This window comes from Fringilla coelebs (genome assembly GCF_963513975.1).
Source record: "Fringilla coelebs genome assembly, chromosome: 29".
NCBI lineage: Eukaryota > Metazoa > Chordata > Aves > Passeriformes > Fringillidae > Fringilla > Fringilla coelebs.
The window spans coordinates 3,102,993-3,119,036 of NC_140055.1; the positions used below are offsets into that span (position 1 = coordinate 3,102,993).

The 16,044-nt window shown below is 65.0% G+C and overlaps 1 protein-coding gene across 1 annotated transcript; it reads right to left on the bottom strand.

Annotated features, from left to right (window-relative positions):
• Positions 1 to 5,390: 5,390 nt before the first annotated feature.
• On the bottom strand, positions 5,391 to 13,701 carry GLMP (glycosylated lysosomal membrane protein). The gene is made up of 6 exons (XM_084223070.1): positions 13,506 to 13,701; positions 12,061 to 12,318; positions 11,717 to 11,899; positions 9,879 to 10,097; positions 7,186 to 7,460; positions 5,391 to 5,701 (listed from the first exon to the last, which is right to left on the bottom strand). Exons 1-6 carry the CDS (start codon positions 13,572 to 13,574, stop codon positions 5,533 to 5,535), a joined length of 1,173 nt encoding a protein of 390 aa, XP_084079196.1. The 5' UTR covers positions 13,575 to 13,701; the 3' UTR covers positions 5,391 to 5,532.
• Between the last annotated feature and the right edge of the window lie 2,343 nt (positions 13,702 to 16,044).

The window sequence follows — 16,044 nt, forward strand, 5'->3', positions numbered from 1 at the left end:
TGGGGTGCTTCAGCAGCACTTTCGGGGTTTCAGCAGCACTTTCGGGGTTCCTGCAGCAGTTTGGGGGTGCCTTTAGCAGTTTTAGGGTCCCTGCCGCAGTTTTGGGGTGCTTTCAGCAGTTTGGGGTTCGCAGCCGCCGTTTCGGGCCGCCTCTCCTGGAGCCGCCCGGCCCCGCCGCTCCCCCGGCGCTTTCCGGTCCCGTCCCCTCCGGGGCTTTTCTCCGAAGCCGCCGCCGCTTCCCCGAACCGGGCGGGAAATGCGGGCGGGGGAGGGGAAGGGCGAGGATGAAAAAAGACAAAATTCGAACGCAAAAAGGGGGTGCGGCAGCTGGCGGCACCCCAACACCCGCCCCGGCCCCTCGCCGCCTTTTGGGGTGGGGGAATTTTGGGGCTCCGAAATCTCCCGAGGGGAGGGGTTCATGCAAATGCACCAAAACCCCCCAAAAATACCCAAATTTGTGCTCAGGTTTGGGTTTTCTGTCACGCTCCAGGTGTGGGGTTTTCCCCCGGGATGTTGGGGGGCAGAGATTTCCCTTTTTTTGGGGGGCGGGGGGTGGCACTGCCCTGTCCCCCCCATTTATGGGGCAAGGGGGATCTTTGGGGGAACCCTGGGGATTTGGGGACCCCACCCCAGGACAGAGATGCTTTTTGGGGAGAGGGGCTGCCTGGAGCCCCCCCCCGTGACCCGGGGGTTTTTGGGGTGCGGGGACCCCCCCAGCCGGCCGGGATTGTCCCTGCGGGGGGAGGAGCGGGGGTGGGGGTGGGTGACTCATTTGGGCTGAGATGACGAAGATTTGGGGTATTTGGGGCTGGGTTTTGAGGAGTGGGCGGGTGGCGCCGCAGTGGGGGGGGTGGGGTCCCATCCTGACCTCACCCCCCCCCCCCCCCCCAGAGGGGTTTTGTGTCCCCCCCCCCCCCCAGTTCTTTTTCCAGGAATTCGGGTGCACCCCAAAATCCCCTTCCCTGCCTGCCGAGCCTGGCACTGAGCTCCATGAAGGCTCCTCCTCATCATCATCATCATCATCATCATCATCATCCTCCTGCTTTTCTCCTTCTCTTCCTCCTCCTCTTCCTCCCCCTTCTCCTCTTCCTCCTCCTCATCCCCCTCCTCCTTTTCCCCTTCTCTTCCTCCTCCTCTTCCTCCCCCTTCTCCTTTTCCCCTTCTCTTCCTCCTCCTCTTCTTCTTCTCCTCCTCTTCCTCCTCCTCTCCCGGACTCCCAGCCCCCCCTGGCCTGAGGGTTATGGGGGCACAGGGGGTGTTTGGGGGGATTTGGGGGGATTTTGGGGTTATGGGGGCACAGGGGTGTGCGGGCAGCGGGCGGGGGTCCGTGGGTGCGGGGCAGTACCGGGGCAGTGCCGGGGCAGTGCCGGGGCAGTACCGGGGCAGTGCCGGGGCAGTACCGGGGCAGTACCGGGGCAGTACCGGGGCAGTACCGGGGCAGTGGGTGCGGGGCAGTACCGGGGCAGTGCCGGGGCAGTGGGTGCGGGGCAGTACCGGGGCAGTGCCGGGGCAGTACCGGGGCAGTGGGTGCGGGGCAGTACCGGGGCAGTGACGGGGCAGTGCCGGGGCAGTGGGTGCGGGGCAGTGCCGGGGCAGTACCGGGGCAGTGCCGGGGCAGTGCCCGAGCAGTACCGGGGCAGTACCGGGGCAGTACCGGGGCAGTACCGGGGCAGTACCGGGGCAGTGCCGGGGCAGTGGGTGCGGGGCAGTACCGGGGCAGTGCCGGGGCAGTGGGTGCGGGGCAGTACCGGGGCAGTACCGGGGCAGTGCCCGAGCAGTACCGGGGCAGTACCGGGGCAGTACCGGGGCAGTACCGGGGCAGTGCCGGGGCAGTGGGTGCGGGGCAGTACCGGGGCAGTGCCGGGGCAGTGGGTGCGGGGCAGTACCGGGGCAGTGCCGGGGCAGTACCGGGGCAGTGGGTGCGGGGCAGTACCGGGGCAGTACCGGGGCAGTGCCGGGGCAGTGGGTGCGGGGCAGTACCGGGCAGAGGCGGCGGTGACTCACGCAGGAATGTGCTGGCAGTACTCGGTGTTCCTGTGCCGGTGCCACCGCCCGGGCACTGCCCCGCACTCACTGACCCCGCGGGCACAGCCCCGCACCCACTGCCCCGGTACTGCCCCGGTACTGCTCCGGTACTGCCCCGCACCCACTGCCCCGGTACTGCCCCGGTACTGCTCCGGTACTGCCCCGCACCCACTGCCCCGCACCCACTGCCCCGGTACTGCCCCGGCACTGCCCCGCACCCACTGCCCCGGCACTGCCCGGTACTGCCCCGGCACTGCCCCGCACCCGCTGCTCCCAGTGAGCTCCCAGTGCACCAAAGGCGGTACCGGAGGCGGTACCGGGGTCCCGGACCACAGTCGGTACCGGGGGATCCCGGACCAGAGGCGGTACCAGAGGCGGTACCGGGGGATCCCGGACCACAGGCGGTACCAGAGGCGGTACCGGGGGATCCCGGACCACAGGCGGTACCAGAGGCGGTACCGGGGGATCCCGGACCACAGGCGGTACCAGAGGCGGTACCGGGGGATCCCGGACCACAGGCGGTACCAGAGGCGGTACCGGGGTCCCAGACCAGAGGCGGTACCACAGGCGGTACCGGGGGATCCCGGACCACAGACGGTACCAGAGGCGGTACCAGAGGCGGTACCACAGGCGGTACCACAGGCGGTACCACAGGCGGTACCACAGGCGGTACCACAGGCGGTACCACAGGCGGTACCAGAGGCGGTACCGGGGTCCCGGACCGGGCCGGCCCCGCCCCGCACACGGCGCTGCCGCCGCCCCGTGGCCAAAGGCCGGTACTGCACCTCGGGCTCCGCACATGCGCAGTGGCGCTGCCGCTGCCCGCCGGTACCGGCACCGAGGGGCTGAGAGGCCCCGGGAGCTGCCGCCGGTACCGGCACCGAGGGCTGAGGGCCCCCGGGAGCTGCCGCCGGTACCGGCACCGAGGGGCTGAGGGGCCCCGGGAGCTGCCGCCGGTACCGGCACCGAGGGCTGAGGGCCCCGGGAGCTGCCGCCGGGGCTGCCCCGCCCGGAGCCCGGAGCGCGGAGCGGCAGCGCCGGTGCCGCCCTCGCTGCTGCTGCCGCCTCGTGGTGGGAGCGCGGTACTGCAGGAGCCGCGGCGGAGACCCCCGGGGTGGGGAGGGGGCGCCCCCAGACCCCTCATCCTGCACCCAGACCCCTCATCCTGCCCCAAACCCCTCATCCTGCCCCAGCCCCCTCATCCTGCACCCAAACACCTCCTCCTGCCCCAAACCCCTCATCCTGCACCCAAACACCTCATCCTGCCCCAAACCCCTCATTCTGCCCCAAACCCCTCATCCTGCACCCAAACACCTCCTCCTGCCCCTGGGATGGGGAGAGCTGTTCCTCCAGACGCCTCATCCTGCCCCAGACCCCCCATCCTGCCCCAGACCCCTCATTCTGCCCCCAGACCCCTCATCCTGCCCCAAACACCTCATCCTGCCCCCAGCCCCCTCATCCTGCCCCCACCCCCCTCATCCTGCCCCCAGCCCCCTCATCCTGCCCCAGGCCCCTCATCCTGCCCCCGGGTTGGGGGCACCCTCAGCCCCCTCATCTGCCCCCAGCCCCCTCCTCCTGCACCCAGACCCCTCATCCTGCCCCAGCCCCCTCCTCCTGCCCCCTCCCCCTCCTCCTGCCCCCCCGATCCAGCAGTGCCCCCAGCCCCCCTCATTTCCCTGCTCAAACCCTCGCACATTTCCCTCGGAGCCTCCCCCGCTCTCCCTTCCCGCCCTCCCCGGCTGCGGCCGCAGCGGACCGGGGCGTTCCTGCTCTGCAAAAGAAACTTCGGGACTTTCTGCGGGGTTTTTTTGTTTTGCTCGTTCCTCTTTCAGGACACAGAGCTCGGTTCCCTCAGCGGGGGCGGCTCCCTGCGAGCAGGGACAGGACCCCGGCGATCCTGGAGCCGTGGCAGGGATTTTGGGCTGGATTTTCGGGGAAAGGTTCCCCAGGGGATGGGCACAGCCCCGGGGCTGCCGGAGCTCCGGGAGGGTTTGGACGATGCTGCCAGGGTGGGATTTTGGGGGGTCGGTGCAGGGCTGGGTGATCCCTGTGGGTCCCTTCCAACTCTGTGACTCTCCCAGCCTCTGGATCCTCAGTGACCCCGCAGCCCCAGGGGACCCCCGTCCCCCTCCCCAAACTCCACACCTCAGGGTTCCCTTGGCTCCTGCCGAGCCTCCCAGGAGCTGCCCTCCTCCTCCTCCTCTTCCTCCTCCTCCTCACGCCCAGGACACCATTCCCACAGGAACCCGTGTCTAGAAATTCACTTTATTTGGTTGAAGACAAGTCAGTGATGGAGCACTCGGAGCCAGCAGGGCCCCAGATCCCCGTGAGAGCCCCGAGGAGCCCCGGGCCGTGCCCAGGAGCAGCACCTGGGCTGGAGCAGCCCCACGGGGACACACCTGAGCTCGAGCAGCTGCTGGGAGCGGCACCGGGTGTCCCCGGTGTCCCGGCAGGAACGGGGATGGGCTGGGAGCAGGAGCGGGGCTGGAGCCGGCCCTGGAGGCGGCACCGGGCCTGGGGCAGCAGTGGTTGTGTCCCTTGGGAGAGGAGGAGGAGGAGAAAAGGAGGAGGAGGAGGAAGAGGAGGAGGAGGAGAAGATGAAGGAAGAGAAGGAGAAAAGGAGGACGAATAGGAAGAGGAGAAGGAGAAGAGGAGGAAGATAAGGAGAAGAAGAAGAGGAGAAGAGGAGAAAAGGAGGAGGAATAGGAGAAAAGGGGGAGGAGGAGAAGAGGAGGAGGAGAAGAGGAGGAGGAAGAGGGGAAAAGGAGGAGGAGAAGAAGAAGAAAAAGAAGAAGAGGAGGAAGATAAGGAGAAAAGGAGGAGGAATAGGAAGAGGCAGAGGAGAAGAAGAAGAGGAAGAGGAGAAAAGGAGGAGAAGAAGGAGAAGAGGAGGGAGGAGGAAGAGAAGAAGAAAAAGAGGAGGAGGAGAAGAAGAGGAGGAAGAGAAGGAGAAAAGGAGGAGGAATAGGAAGAGGGGAAGAAGAGAAGAAGAGAAGGAGAAAAGGAGGAGGAAGAGGAGAAAAGGGGGAGGAGGAGAAGAAGAAGAGGGGGAAGAGAAGGAGAAAAGGAGGAAGAGGAAGAGAAGGAGAAAAGGAGGAAGAGGAGGATGATTTTCCCGACCAAACTCCCCCCGTTGCTTCCCTTTGCTGTATGGATCAGGAAAAATCCGGGCAGGGAGTGCAGGAGCGGCGGTGGGGAGGGGTGAGGTGGCACCGGCAAGGGTCCCCCAGGTCCCTCGGGGGGCAGAGGGGACGCGGAGGGGGCGGCAGCAGCCACGGCCACTCCCGGGCAGGGACTCCGGGAATCCCGGGAGCGGGAGGATCCGGGAGCGGGAGGACCCGGGGGTGGGAGGATCCAGGAGCAGGAGGATCCCGGGGAGGATCCGGGGAGGATCCGGGGAGGACCCGGGGAGGATCCGGGATGGGAGGATCCGGGGAGGATCCGGGATGGGAGGATCCGGGATGGGAGGATCCGGGGAGGATCCCGGGGGTCTCGGGGCCGGCCCCCTCAGTTGATGGGCTCGTACTCGGAGTAGCGCCGCCTCTGAGCCAGCAGCAGCCCGCAGCTGCCCAGCAGCAGCACGGCCAGCGGGGTGCCCAGCGCCACGGCCGTGATGGAGATCACCAGCGGCGAGAAGGTGTCCCGGGGGGGCTCCCCAAAGCCCAGCAGCACCGACCTGCGGGGGCACGGACAGGGCTGGGCTCTGAACCGGGACAGGGCTCTGAACCGGGACAGGGCTGGGCTCTGAACCCGGGACAGGGCTCTGAACCCGGGACAGGGGCTCTGAACCCGGGACGGGGCTGGGCTCTGAACCGGGACAGGGCTCTGAACCGGGACAGGGCTCTGAACCGGGACAGGGCTGGGCTCTGAACCGGGACAGGGCTCTGAACCGGGACAGGGCTCTGAACCGGGACAGGGCTGGGCTCTGAACCCGGGACAGGACAGGGCTCTGAACCCGGGACAGGGCTCTGAACCCAGGACAGGGCTCTGAAGCCGGGACAGGGCTGGCTCTGAACCCGGGACAGGGCTCTGAACCCGGGACAGGGCTCTGAACCCGGGACAGGGCTCTGAACCCGGGACAGGGCTCTGAACCCGGGACAGGGGCTCTGAACCGGGACAGGGCTGGGCTCTGAACCCGGGACAGAGCTCTGAACCCGGGACAGGGCTCTGAACCCAGGACAGGGCTCTGAACCGGGACAGGGCTGGGCTCTGAACCTGGGACAGAGCTCTGAACCCGGGACAGGGGCTCTGAACCGGGACAGGGCTGGGCTCTGAACCCGGGACAGAGCTCTGAACCCGGGACAGGGCTCTGAACCCGGGACAGGGCTCTGAACCCGGGACAGGGCTCTGAACCGGGACAGGGCTCTGAACCCGGGCCAGGGCCGGCTCTGAAGCGCCCCGAGGGGCACAGGGGATGAGGCTGCTCAGGCACTGCGGGGGCTGCGCTGCAGGATTGCAGGGAAACCCTGACTTTGGAATGGAGACTCGACAGGGAAACCCTGCGACCTGCCAGGCCCCTCTGCACATTGTGAGTGACCAGGAACATCCTTCCAGACCCCTCTGCCCATCGTGAGTGACCAGCAGAACCTTCCAGACCTTCCAGACCCCTCTGCCCATCATGAGTGACCAGCAGCATCCTCCCAGACCCCTCTGCACCAGCAGCAACCCCTGAGACCCCCAAGAGCCCCCTCACTGACCAGTGACCAGACCCCCCCTCACTGACCAGACTCCGTCACTGACCAGTGACCAGAGGATGACCAGACCCCCCCCTCACTGACCAGCTGAGGACCCCCAGCCCCCCTCACTGACCCCAGCCCCCCTCACTGACCACCAGCCCCCCCCTCACTGACCAGCTAAGGTACCCCCAGCCCCCCTCACTGACCCCAGCCCCCCTCACTGACCCCCAGCCCCCCTCAGCCCCCACTGACTGACCCCAGCCCCCCTCACTGACCCCAGCCCTCCCTCACTGACCAGCTGAGGTACCCCCAGCCCCACTCACTGACCCCAGCCCCCCTGACTGACCCCAGCCCCACTCACTGACCCCAGCCCCCCTCACTGACCTCCAGCCCCCCTCAGCCTCCCTCACTGACCCCAGCCCCCCTGACTGACCCCCAGCCCCCCCCCCAGCCCCCATCCCCCCCAGCCCCCAGCCCCACTCACCAGCTCAGGTACCTCCTCTCCTGGTACACGTGTCCCTCCTCGCCGCCGAAGGTGACGTTGAGCAGGCTGGCGCTGGCGCCGCCCAGGCCGGCCCCGAAGAAGGCCCGGAGCAGGGGGGCGGCGGGGGGGGTCCCGCGGGCCGGGCGCAGCCCCCCGGCCCGGCAGCGGATCCCGTCCTCCCGCCGCGGGCGGGGCGCGCCGTAGGCGGCCGCCTTCCACTGCAGGAACGAGAGCGGGGAGCTGCCGTTGGGGGGCTCTGCCTGCAGGGACAGCACCTGGGGATGGACAGACGGACAGATGGACAGACCGTCAGCTGCTGTTGGGGGGCTCTGCCTGCAGGGACAGCACCGGGGGACAGACGGACAGACAGACAGTCAGACAGACAGTCAGCTGCTGTTGGGGGGCTCGGCCTGCAGGGACAGCACCTGTGGGATGGACAGACGGACAGACAGACGGTCAGTCAGCTGCTGTTGGGGGGCTCTGCCTGCAGGGACAGCACCTGGGGACAGACAGACAGACGGACAGACAGACAGACAGTCAGCTGCTGTTGGGGGGCTCTGCCTGCAGGGACAGCACCTGGGGATGGACAGACGGACAGACACACGGACAGAGGGGTCAGCTGGGCAGCTGAACAGAGATCAGGGGGCTCTGCCTGCAGGGACAGCACCTGTGGGATGGACAGACACACAGACAGACGGTCAGTCTGGGCAGCTGAACAGGGATTGGGGGGCTCTGCCTGCAGGGACAGCACCTGCGGACAGACAGACACACGGACAGAGGGGTCAGCTGCTGTTGGGGGGCTCTGCCTGCAGGGACAGCACCTGTGGGACAGACAGACAGACGGACAGTGGGGTCAGCTGCTGTTGGGGGGCTCGGCCTGCAGGGACAGCACCTGGGGATGGACAGACAGACACACAGACAGACAGACAGTCAGCTGCTGTTGGGGGGCTCTGCCTGCAGGGACAGCACCTGTGGGACAGACACACAGACAGACACACGGACAGCGGGGTCACCGGGGCAGCAGCACAGGATTCCTGTCTGTTCTGTTAACGGGCATTGAGCTGGCTCATGGACTGATATTACATTAATAGCAATTCCATTAATAGAAATTGATCTAGCTAATAGATTGATATTAGATTAATATCAATTAATAGAATTTATATGGATCTAATAGATTGATATTAGATTAATATCAATTAATAGAATTTATATGGATCTAATAGATTGATATTAGATTAATATCAATTCGATAGTGTAATTTACTTATATTAATAAAATATATTAATAACTTATATTAATAAAATAACATATTAATCTATGTAATATATTGATATGAGAATCTATGTGATAGATTGATATTAGAAAGATTAATATTAGCTAAATTAATATCAATTCTATTAATTGATATTCTCAGTCCCTTTGGGGACACTCTCAATCCCTCTGGGGACATCTCAGTCCTGTTGGGGACATTCTCAATCCCTTTGGGGACATCTCAGTCCTGTTGGGGACATTCTCAGTCCTGCTGGGGACACTCTCCATCCCTCTGGGGACATCTCAGTCCTGTTGGGGACACTCTCAATCCCTTTGGGGACATCTCAGTCCCTTTCGGGACACTCTCTGTCCCTTTCGGGACACTCTCAGTCCTGCTGGGGACACTCTCCATCCCTTTGGGGACACTCTCAATGCCTTTGGGGACATCTCAGTCCTGTTGGGGACACTCTCAATCCTGCTGGGGACACTCTCAGTCCTGTTTGGGACATTTTCGCTCCTATTGGGGACACTCTCAATCCCTCTGGGGACATCTCAGTCCTGCTGGGGACACTCAGTCCTGTTGGGGACACTCTCTGTCCCTTTGGGGACACTCTCAGTCCCGCTGGGGACACTCTCAGTCCCGCTGGGGACACTCTCTGTCCCGCTGGGGACACTCTCTGTCCCACTGGGGACACTCTCCATCCCTTTGGGGACATCTCAGTCCCTTTGGGGACACTCTCAATCCTGCTGGAGACACTCTCAATCCCTCTGGGGACATCTCAGTCCCTTTGGGGACACTCTCAATGCCTTTGGGGACACTCTCCGTCCCTTTGGGGACATCTTAGTCCTGCTGGGGACACTCTCTCTATTAATTGACATTAACTCACCACCTCTGTACCTGACCGATCAATACCCTAATTGCCCCGTTAATTGCCCGGTTAATTGCCCGGTTAATTGCCCCGTTAATTGCCCCGTTAATTGCCCCGTTAATTGCCCCGTTAATTGCCCCGGCTCACCTGGAAGATGCTGGGGATGGAGCTGGCCCGATCAATACCCGCAGCAGCCCCGTTAATTGCCCCGGTTAATTGCCCCGGCTCACCTGGAAGACGCTGGGTGTGTACTCATCATCGATGGAGCTGCGGGACTGATCAATACCCGCAGCAGCCCCGTTAATTGCCCCATTAATTGCCCCGTTAATTGCCCCGGCTCACCTGGAAGATGCTGGGTGTGTACTCATCATCGATGGAGCTGCCAATCAACACCCGCAGCAGCCCCGTTAATTGCCCCGTTAATTGCCCCGTTAATTGCCCCGTTAATTGCCCCGGCTCACCTGGAAGATGCTGGGCGTGTACTCATCATCGATGGAGCTGCGGGCCCGATCAATACCCGCAGCAGCCCCGTTAATTGCCCCGTTAATTGCCCGGTTAATTGCCCCGGCTCACCTGGAAGATGCTGGGTGTGTACTCGTCGTCGATGGAGCTGCGGGCCCGCAGGTGCCGCGCCGCCCCCGGCGGCTCCACCGCCGCCAGCTGCAGCCGCCAGCGGGAGCCGTTGCCGCGGGGCGCCACCCCCGCCAGCAGCAGCTCCAGCTGCGAGCTGTCCGCCGTGTGCAGCAGGCTGGGCAGCGCCCGCGCACGGCCGCTCGACTCGTAGGCTGTCACCTGGGGGCGCGGGGACAGAGGGACAGCGAGGGACAGCGAGGGACAGGGGAACAGCGGGGGACAGTGAGGGACAGCAGGGACAGTGAGGGACAGTGGGGACAGAGAGACAGGGGGACGGGGACGGGGACAGCGAGGGACAGCAGGGACAGTGAGGGACAGCGGGGACAGCGAGGGACAGTGAGGGACAGCGAGGGACAGAGGGACAGCGAGGGACAGTGAGGGACAGGGGGACAGTGGGGGACAGTGAGGGACAGGGGGCACAGGGACAGTGAGGGATACGGGGACAGCGAGGGACAGTGAGGGACAGGGGCACAGGGACAGTGGGGGACAGAGGGACAGTGAGGGACAGAGAGGGACAGCGAGGGACAGCGGGACACGGGGCACAGGGACAGCAAGGGACAGTGATGGACAGCAGGGGTCAGGGACAGCAAGGGACAGTGAGGGACACAGGGACAGAGAGAGACAGTGAGGGACAGCGGGACAGCAAGGGACATGGGGCACAGGGACAGCGAGGGACAGCAGGGGTCAGGGGGACAGTGAGGGACATGGGGCAGAGGGACAGGGGGCAGAGGGACAGACAGGGACAGCAAGGGACAGGGGGACAGGGAGGGACAGCAGGAGTCAGGGGGACAGCAGGGGACAGCAGGGAACAGTGAGGGACAGGAGGGGACACGGGGATAGGGACAGCAAGGGACATGGGACACAGGAACAGCGAGGATAGAAGACAGCAAGGGACATAGGTCAGAGGGACAGTGCCTGCCACCTGGACATGTCCCCTGCCCCCTGGACATGTCCCCTGCCCATGTCCCCTGGCCCCTAGACATGTCCCCTGGCCGTGTCCCCTGGCCCCTAGACATGTCCCCTGGCCGTGTCCCCTGGCCCCTAGACATGTCCCCTGGGCCCTGGACATGTCCCCTGCCTGTGTTCCCTGCTCCTGCCCATGTCCCCTGTCCATGCCCGTGTCCCCTGCCCCCTGGACATGCCCAGTGCCCCCCAGACATGTCCCCTGGATGTGCCCCATGACCCTTGGACAAGTTCTCTTCCTCCAGGACATGCTCTCTGCCCCCCGCCAGTGTCCCCTGCCCCCTGGACATGTCCCGTCCCCTGCCCATGCCTCCTGCCCCTGTCCGTGTCCCCAGCCCATGTCCCCTGCCCGTGCCCCTGCCCGTGTCCCCTGCCCCCTGGACATGTCCCCTGCCCGTGCGCCCTGCCCGTGTCCCCTGCCCGTGTCCCCTGCCCGTGTCCCCTGCCCCTACCGTGTCCCCTGCCCCCTGCCCGTGCCCCCTGCCCCTGCCCGTGCCCCCTGCCCCTTGGACATGTCCCCTGCCCGTATCCCCTGCCCCCTGCCCGTGCCCCCTGCCCCTTGGACATGTCCCCTGCCCGTATCCCCTGCCCCCTGCCCGTGTCCCCTGCCCCCTGCCCGTGTCCCCTGCCCGTGCCCGTGCCCCCTGCCCATGTCCCCTGCCCGTGCCCCCTGCCCGTGCCCGTGTCCCCTGCCCGTGTCCCCTACCCGTGCCCCCTGTCCCGTGCCCCCTGCCCGTGCCCCCTGCCCCTGCCGTGTCCCGTGTCCCCTGCCCGTGTCCCCTGCCCGTGCCCCCTGCCCCCTGCCCCGGCCGTACCCGCAGTGCCAGGCTGCCGTTGGAGAAGGCCCCGCCGGGGTCGGTGGCCGGGACGCCCCTGAGCTCGGCCGTCAGCGCCGTGCGGTTCAGGGTGTGGTTGAGGCTGTCCCAGGAGAACTCGGACAGGTCGTAGGTGGGGTAGAAGAGCTCTCCCGAAGGTTCGGCCTCGCTGAACTCGAAGAGCTGCAGGGAAAGGAGGGGAGATTGTGCCACTGCCTCAGTCAAGCAGCTCAGACGCTTCCCTGGATGGGAAGGGGAACGGAGGGGGTTTCCCTGGAGCTGGAAGCTGCCCCGGCAGCCCCAGCACCCCCAGCTGTCCCAGAGCAGCCCCTTGCCAGCAGCACCTTGGTGAAGACCACGGCCGTGGAATAGACCACGCTGTCGGGAGGGTCGATCCAGACGGCCCCAGCGGGGTTGGGTGACAGCAGCTGGGTCCAGTTGACCCTCAGGGCACTGCTGGGGCTCCGGGTGGCCACCAGGAGCACAGACGGGGCCCCGATGCTGCTCCACACGTAGTGCAGGCTGTCCTCGGGCCCCACCGCCCGCACGTGCAGCAGGTTCACCGAGGAGCTGTTCCAGCCAGGGTTGTACTCCATGGACACCTGCGGGACAGGGACAGGGACAGGGACAGGGCTGGGGGTGGCTCTGAGCCCTGCAGGACAACCCCAGCGTGCCGGGAGCATGGGGCAGGGCTGCTGCCTGGGCTCCCGTGACTCTGCAGCCCCGGTGTTGCTCAACACGCTCGGTCAGCATTTCACAGCTTTGAGCAGCTTCCCGTCCTAATGGCCTTTCCCTTCCACAGCCCCTTCCCTTCCTACAAATCCTTCCCCATCCCACAGCCCCTTCCCCATCCCACAGCCCCTTCCCCATCCCACAGCCCCTTCCCATCCCACAGCCCCTTCCCTTCCTACAGTCCCTTCCCATCCCACAGCCCCTTCCCTTCCACAGCCCCTTCCCCATCCCAGAGCCCCTTCCCCATCCCAGAGCCCCTTCCCCATCCCACAGCCCCTCCCCATCCCACAGCCCCTTCCCGTCCTAATGGCCTTTCCCTTCCACAGCCCCTTCCCTTCCACAGCCCTTTCCCTTCCTAATGGCCTTTCCCTTCCACAGCCCCTTCCCTTCCTACAGACCCTTCCTCATCCCACAGCCCCTTCCCTTCCACAGCCTTTTCCCATCCCACAGCCCCTCCTTTCCCACCCCACAGCCCCATCCCATCCCATCCCCTCCCATCCCATCCCACGGCCATGCTGGTTCCCCTGGATTAGGACAAAGGGGAGACGAGGGACAGGTATGGGTGGCCCTGGCACATGTCACCGCCAGACAGGGGTGGCAGGGGGGGTCACCCAGGACACAGGGAGGGCTGGTTCAGCTCCAGCTCCACGTGGGAGCCCCTTCTCCCCCCAAACCCCGCAAGGCTGGGCCCCAGCGGGTGCAGCCCAGCCCCTGCTCCGGACAGAATCCCCCGAGAACACAAACTATCCCAAAAATTTCTATCCCACAAACTATCCCAAAAGTTTCTATCCCACAAGTTTCCCTTGTGGGACGGCAAGCAAGAACTTCCCCAAGCAAGAACTTCTGAACGCCGAGGGTGGCAGAGCTGCCCTGGGGGAGCGGAGCGTCCCACCCAAACCCGCCTGGATGTCCCTGGGTGGGTGACCCCGGTGTCCCGGGATTCCGTGATCCCCAGGAGGGGACACGGGGGGGTCTCAGCCACCGCCGCAACGCGGGACGAGCTCCGAGCCCCGCACCCGGCCCCCCCAGCCCCGGTAGCCCCGGTAGCCCCGCTCACCTTTCGGTCCCGCTCGGCCCCGGCCGCCGCCAGCAGCGCCAGCAGCGCCAGCCCCGCAGCGGCGGCCATGGCGCCACCGGCCCCGGCCACGGCACCGCCCCGGAACCGCCTGCGAACCGCCCCGGTACGGCCCCGGAACCGCCCGGGAACCGCCCAGGGACCGCCCAGGGACCGCCCAGGGACTGCCTCGGGACCGCCCCGGTACGGCCCCGGAACCGCCTGCGAACCGCCCAGGGACCGCCCCGGTACGGCCCTAGAACCGCTCGCGAACCGCCCCGGAACTGCCCAGGGACCGCCTCGGGACCGCCCCGGTACGGCCCTGGAACCGCTCAGGGACCGCCTGCGAACCGCCCCGGGACCGCCCCGGTACAGCCCCGGAACCGCCCCGGTACAGCCCGGGAACCGCCTCGGGACCGCCCAGGTACGGCCCCGGAACCGCCCGGGGACCTCCCCGGTACTGCCGTAGGACCGCCCGGGGACGGCCCCGGAACCGCCCGCGGGCCGCCTCGGTACCGCCCGGTGCCGCCCCGCGCGATGAAGGAGCTCTTGGCAGCGCCGCTGGGTGCGGGATGCGGATGGAGCCGGGAACCGCTCGGGGTTCGCCGCTCTGCTTCTGCCCCGTGTGCGCTGAGCTCCAGGGCGGCAGAGACCCCCGAGTCCATCCTGCTGTGGAGTGGAGACCCCCAGTCCTTCATCACCCCATCCAGCAGAGACCCCCATGCCGTGGAGTGGAGACCCCCACTCCATCACCCCATCCAGCAGAGACCCTCATCTCCCTGCCCCCGGGCACCTGAGACCCCCATCCCGTGGAGTGGAGACCCCCAGTCCTCATCACCCCATCCGAGACCCCCATCCCGTGGAGTGGAGACCCCCAGTCCTCATCACCCCATCCGAGACCCCCATCCCGTGGAGTGGAGACCCCCACTCCTCATCACCCCATCCAGCAGAGACCCCCATCTCTCTGCCCCCGGGCACCTGGAGACCCCCATCCCGTGGAGTGGAGTCTCCCCCATTCTCTGTCAGGGCAGTGGGGACCCCCTCCCCATTGCCCCATCCAGCAGAGACCCCCCAATCTCTGTCAGGGCAGTGGGGACCCCTTCCCCATCACCCCATCCAGCAGAGACCCCCCAGTCTCTGTCAGGGCAGTGGGGACCCCTTCCCCATCGCCCCATCCAGCAGAGACCCCCAGATGGATCCAGCAGCACAAGGCAGACCCCACTTCATTCACCTCGAGGAGCTTCTGGGGGTCTCTGAGGTCTCACCCTCGGCCTCTGGAGCACCCCATACTCTGGAGACCCTCAGAGACCCCCACCCTCAGCAGAGACCCCCGTTTCCATCCCTCAGGAGGGCAGTGGAGACCCCCCCTCTTTCACAGTCCCATACAGTGGAAACTCCCTTTCCCCCTCCCCACCATTCCCCAGGGCTCCAGAGACCCCCCCATGACCACCCCAACATCCAGAGACCCCCCCACCTTCACTGCCCCATACTTTGGAGACCCCCAAATCCCAGAGAGACCCCACCTCCATCCCCCAGGACACCAGAGACCCCCACCCACCCATATTTTTGTTGCCCTCTGAAGTGCAGCCCCCGTCCTCGGGCTCCCCAAAGCTCCTGGTGTTGGCAAAGACCCCTCAGAGCCCCCAGCCCGGGGGTTTTGTACCCCCCACCATCAACAATCAGCCAAAAATGATAAATTTATTTAAAGTATAAACCTGAACCCCAAACCCTTGAGAAATAAACCTGAACCCTAAACCCTGTGAGCTCCTGGGGGAGCACCTGCTGGATCCCTGGGTGCTCAGAGCCCCCACCATGAACAATCAGCCAAAAATGATAAATTTATTTAGGAATAAACCTAAACCCCAAACTCTTTACAGATAAACCTGAACCCCAAACCCTGGGAGCTCCTGGGGGTGCCCAACTCCTCCTCCCCCCTGATCCCTGGGTGTTCAGAGCCCCTAGCCCGGGGGGTTTTGTACTCTCCACCATGAACAATCAGCCAAAAATGATAAATTTATTTAAAGTATAAACCTGAACCCCAAACCCTTGAGAAATAAACCTGAACCCCAAATCCTGGGAGTTCCTGGGGGTGCCCAACTCCTCCTCCACCCTGATCCCTGCTGGATCCCTGGGTGCTCAGAGCCCCCACCATGAACAATCAGCCAAAAATGATAAATTTATTTAAAGTATAAACCTGAACCCCAAACCCTGGGAGCTCCTGGGGGTGCCCAACTCCTCCTCCCCCCGATCCCTGCTGGATCCAGGGTGGCTCTGGGAAGCCACAAGGGTGACAAAAAACCCCTCAAGGATCAGGGGCACAAAGTGTCCCCTGGTGTCACAGCCCCTGTTTGGGGGGAAGCAGAGGTGTCCAACCTGAATTAAACCCATAAATCCCAGGTTTTCTTGCCTGTGGGGCAGGAGGAACAGAACTCCAGGGAAAGGAGGTTCCAGGGGAGATTCCCACCATTTTTTTGTTGATTTTAGGGATGGCAGGGGAACATCCCAGAGTTTTTCTCAGTTCTAGGGTTGTCAAGCAAGCATC

What these genes read in the sequence shown, in the direction of transcription:
- GLMP (XM_084223070.1), bottom strand. Translation starts at nt 13,574, where the DNA reads ATGGCCGCCGCTGCGGGGCTGGCGCTGCTGGCGCTGCTGGCGGCGGCC. An exon ending in ACACACCCAGCATCTTCCAG is followed by an intron (nt 7,461 to 9,878) that starts GTGAGCCGGGGC and finishes GTCCATCCCCAG; the next exon opens with GTGCTGTCCCTGCAGGCAGA. An exon ending in GAGAGGAGGTACCTGAGCTG is followed by an intron (nt 5,702 to 7,185) that starts GTGAGTGGGGCT and finishes GTGCCCCCGCAG; the next exon opens with GTCGGTGCTGCTGGGCTTTG.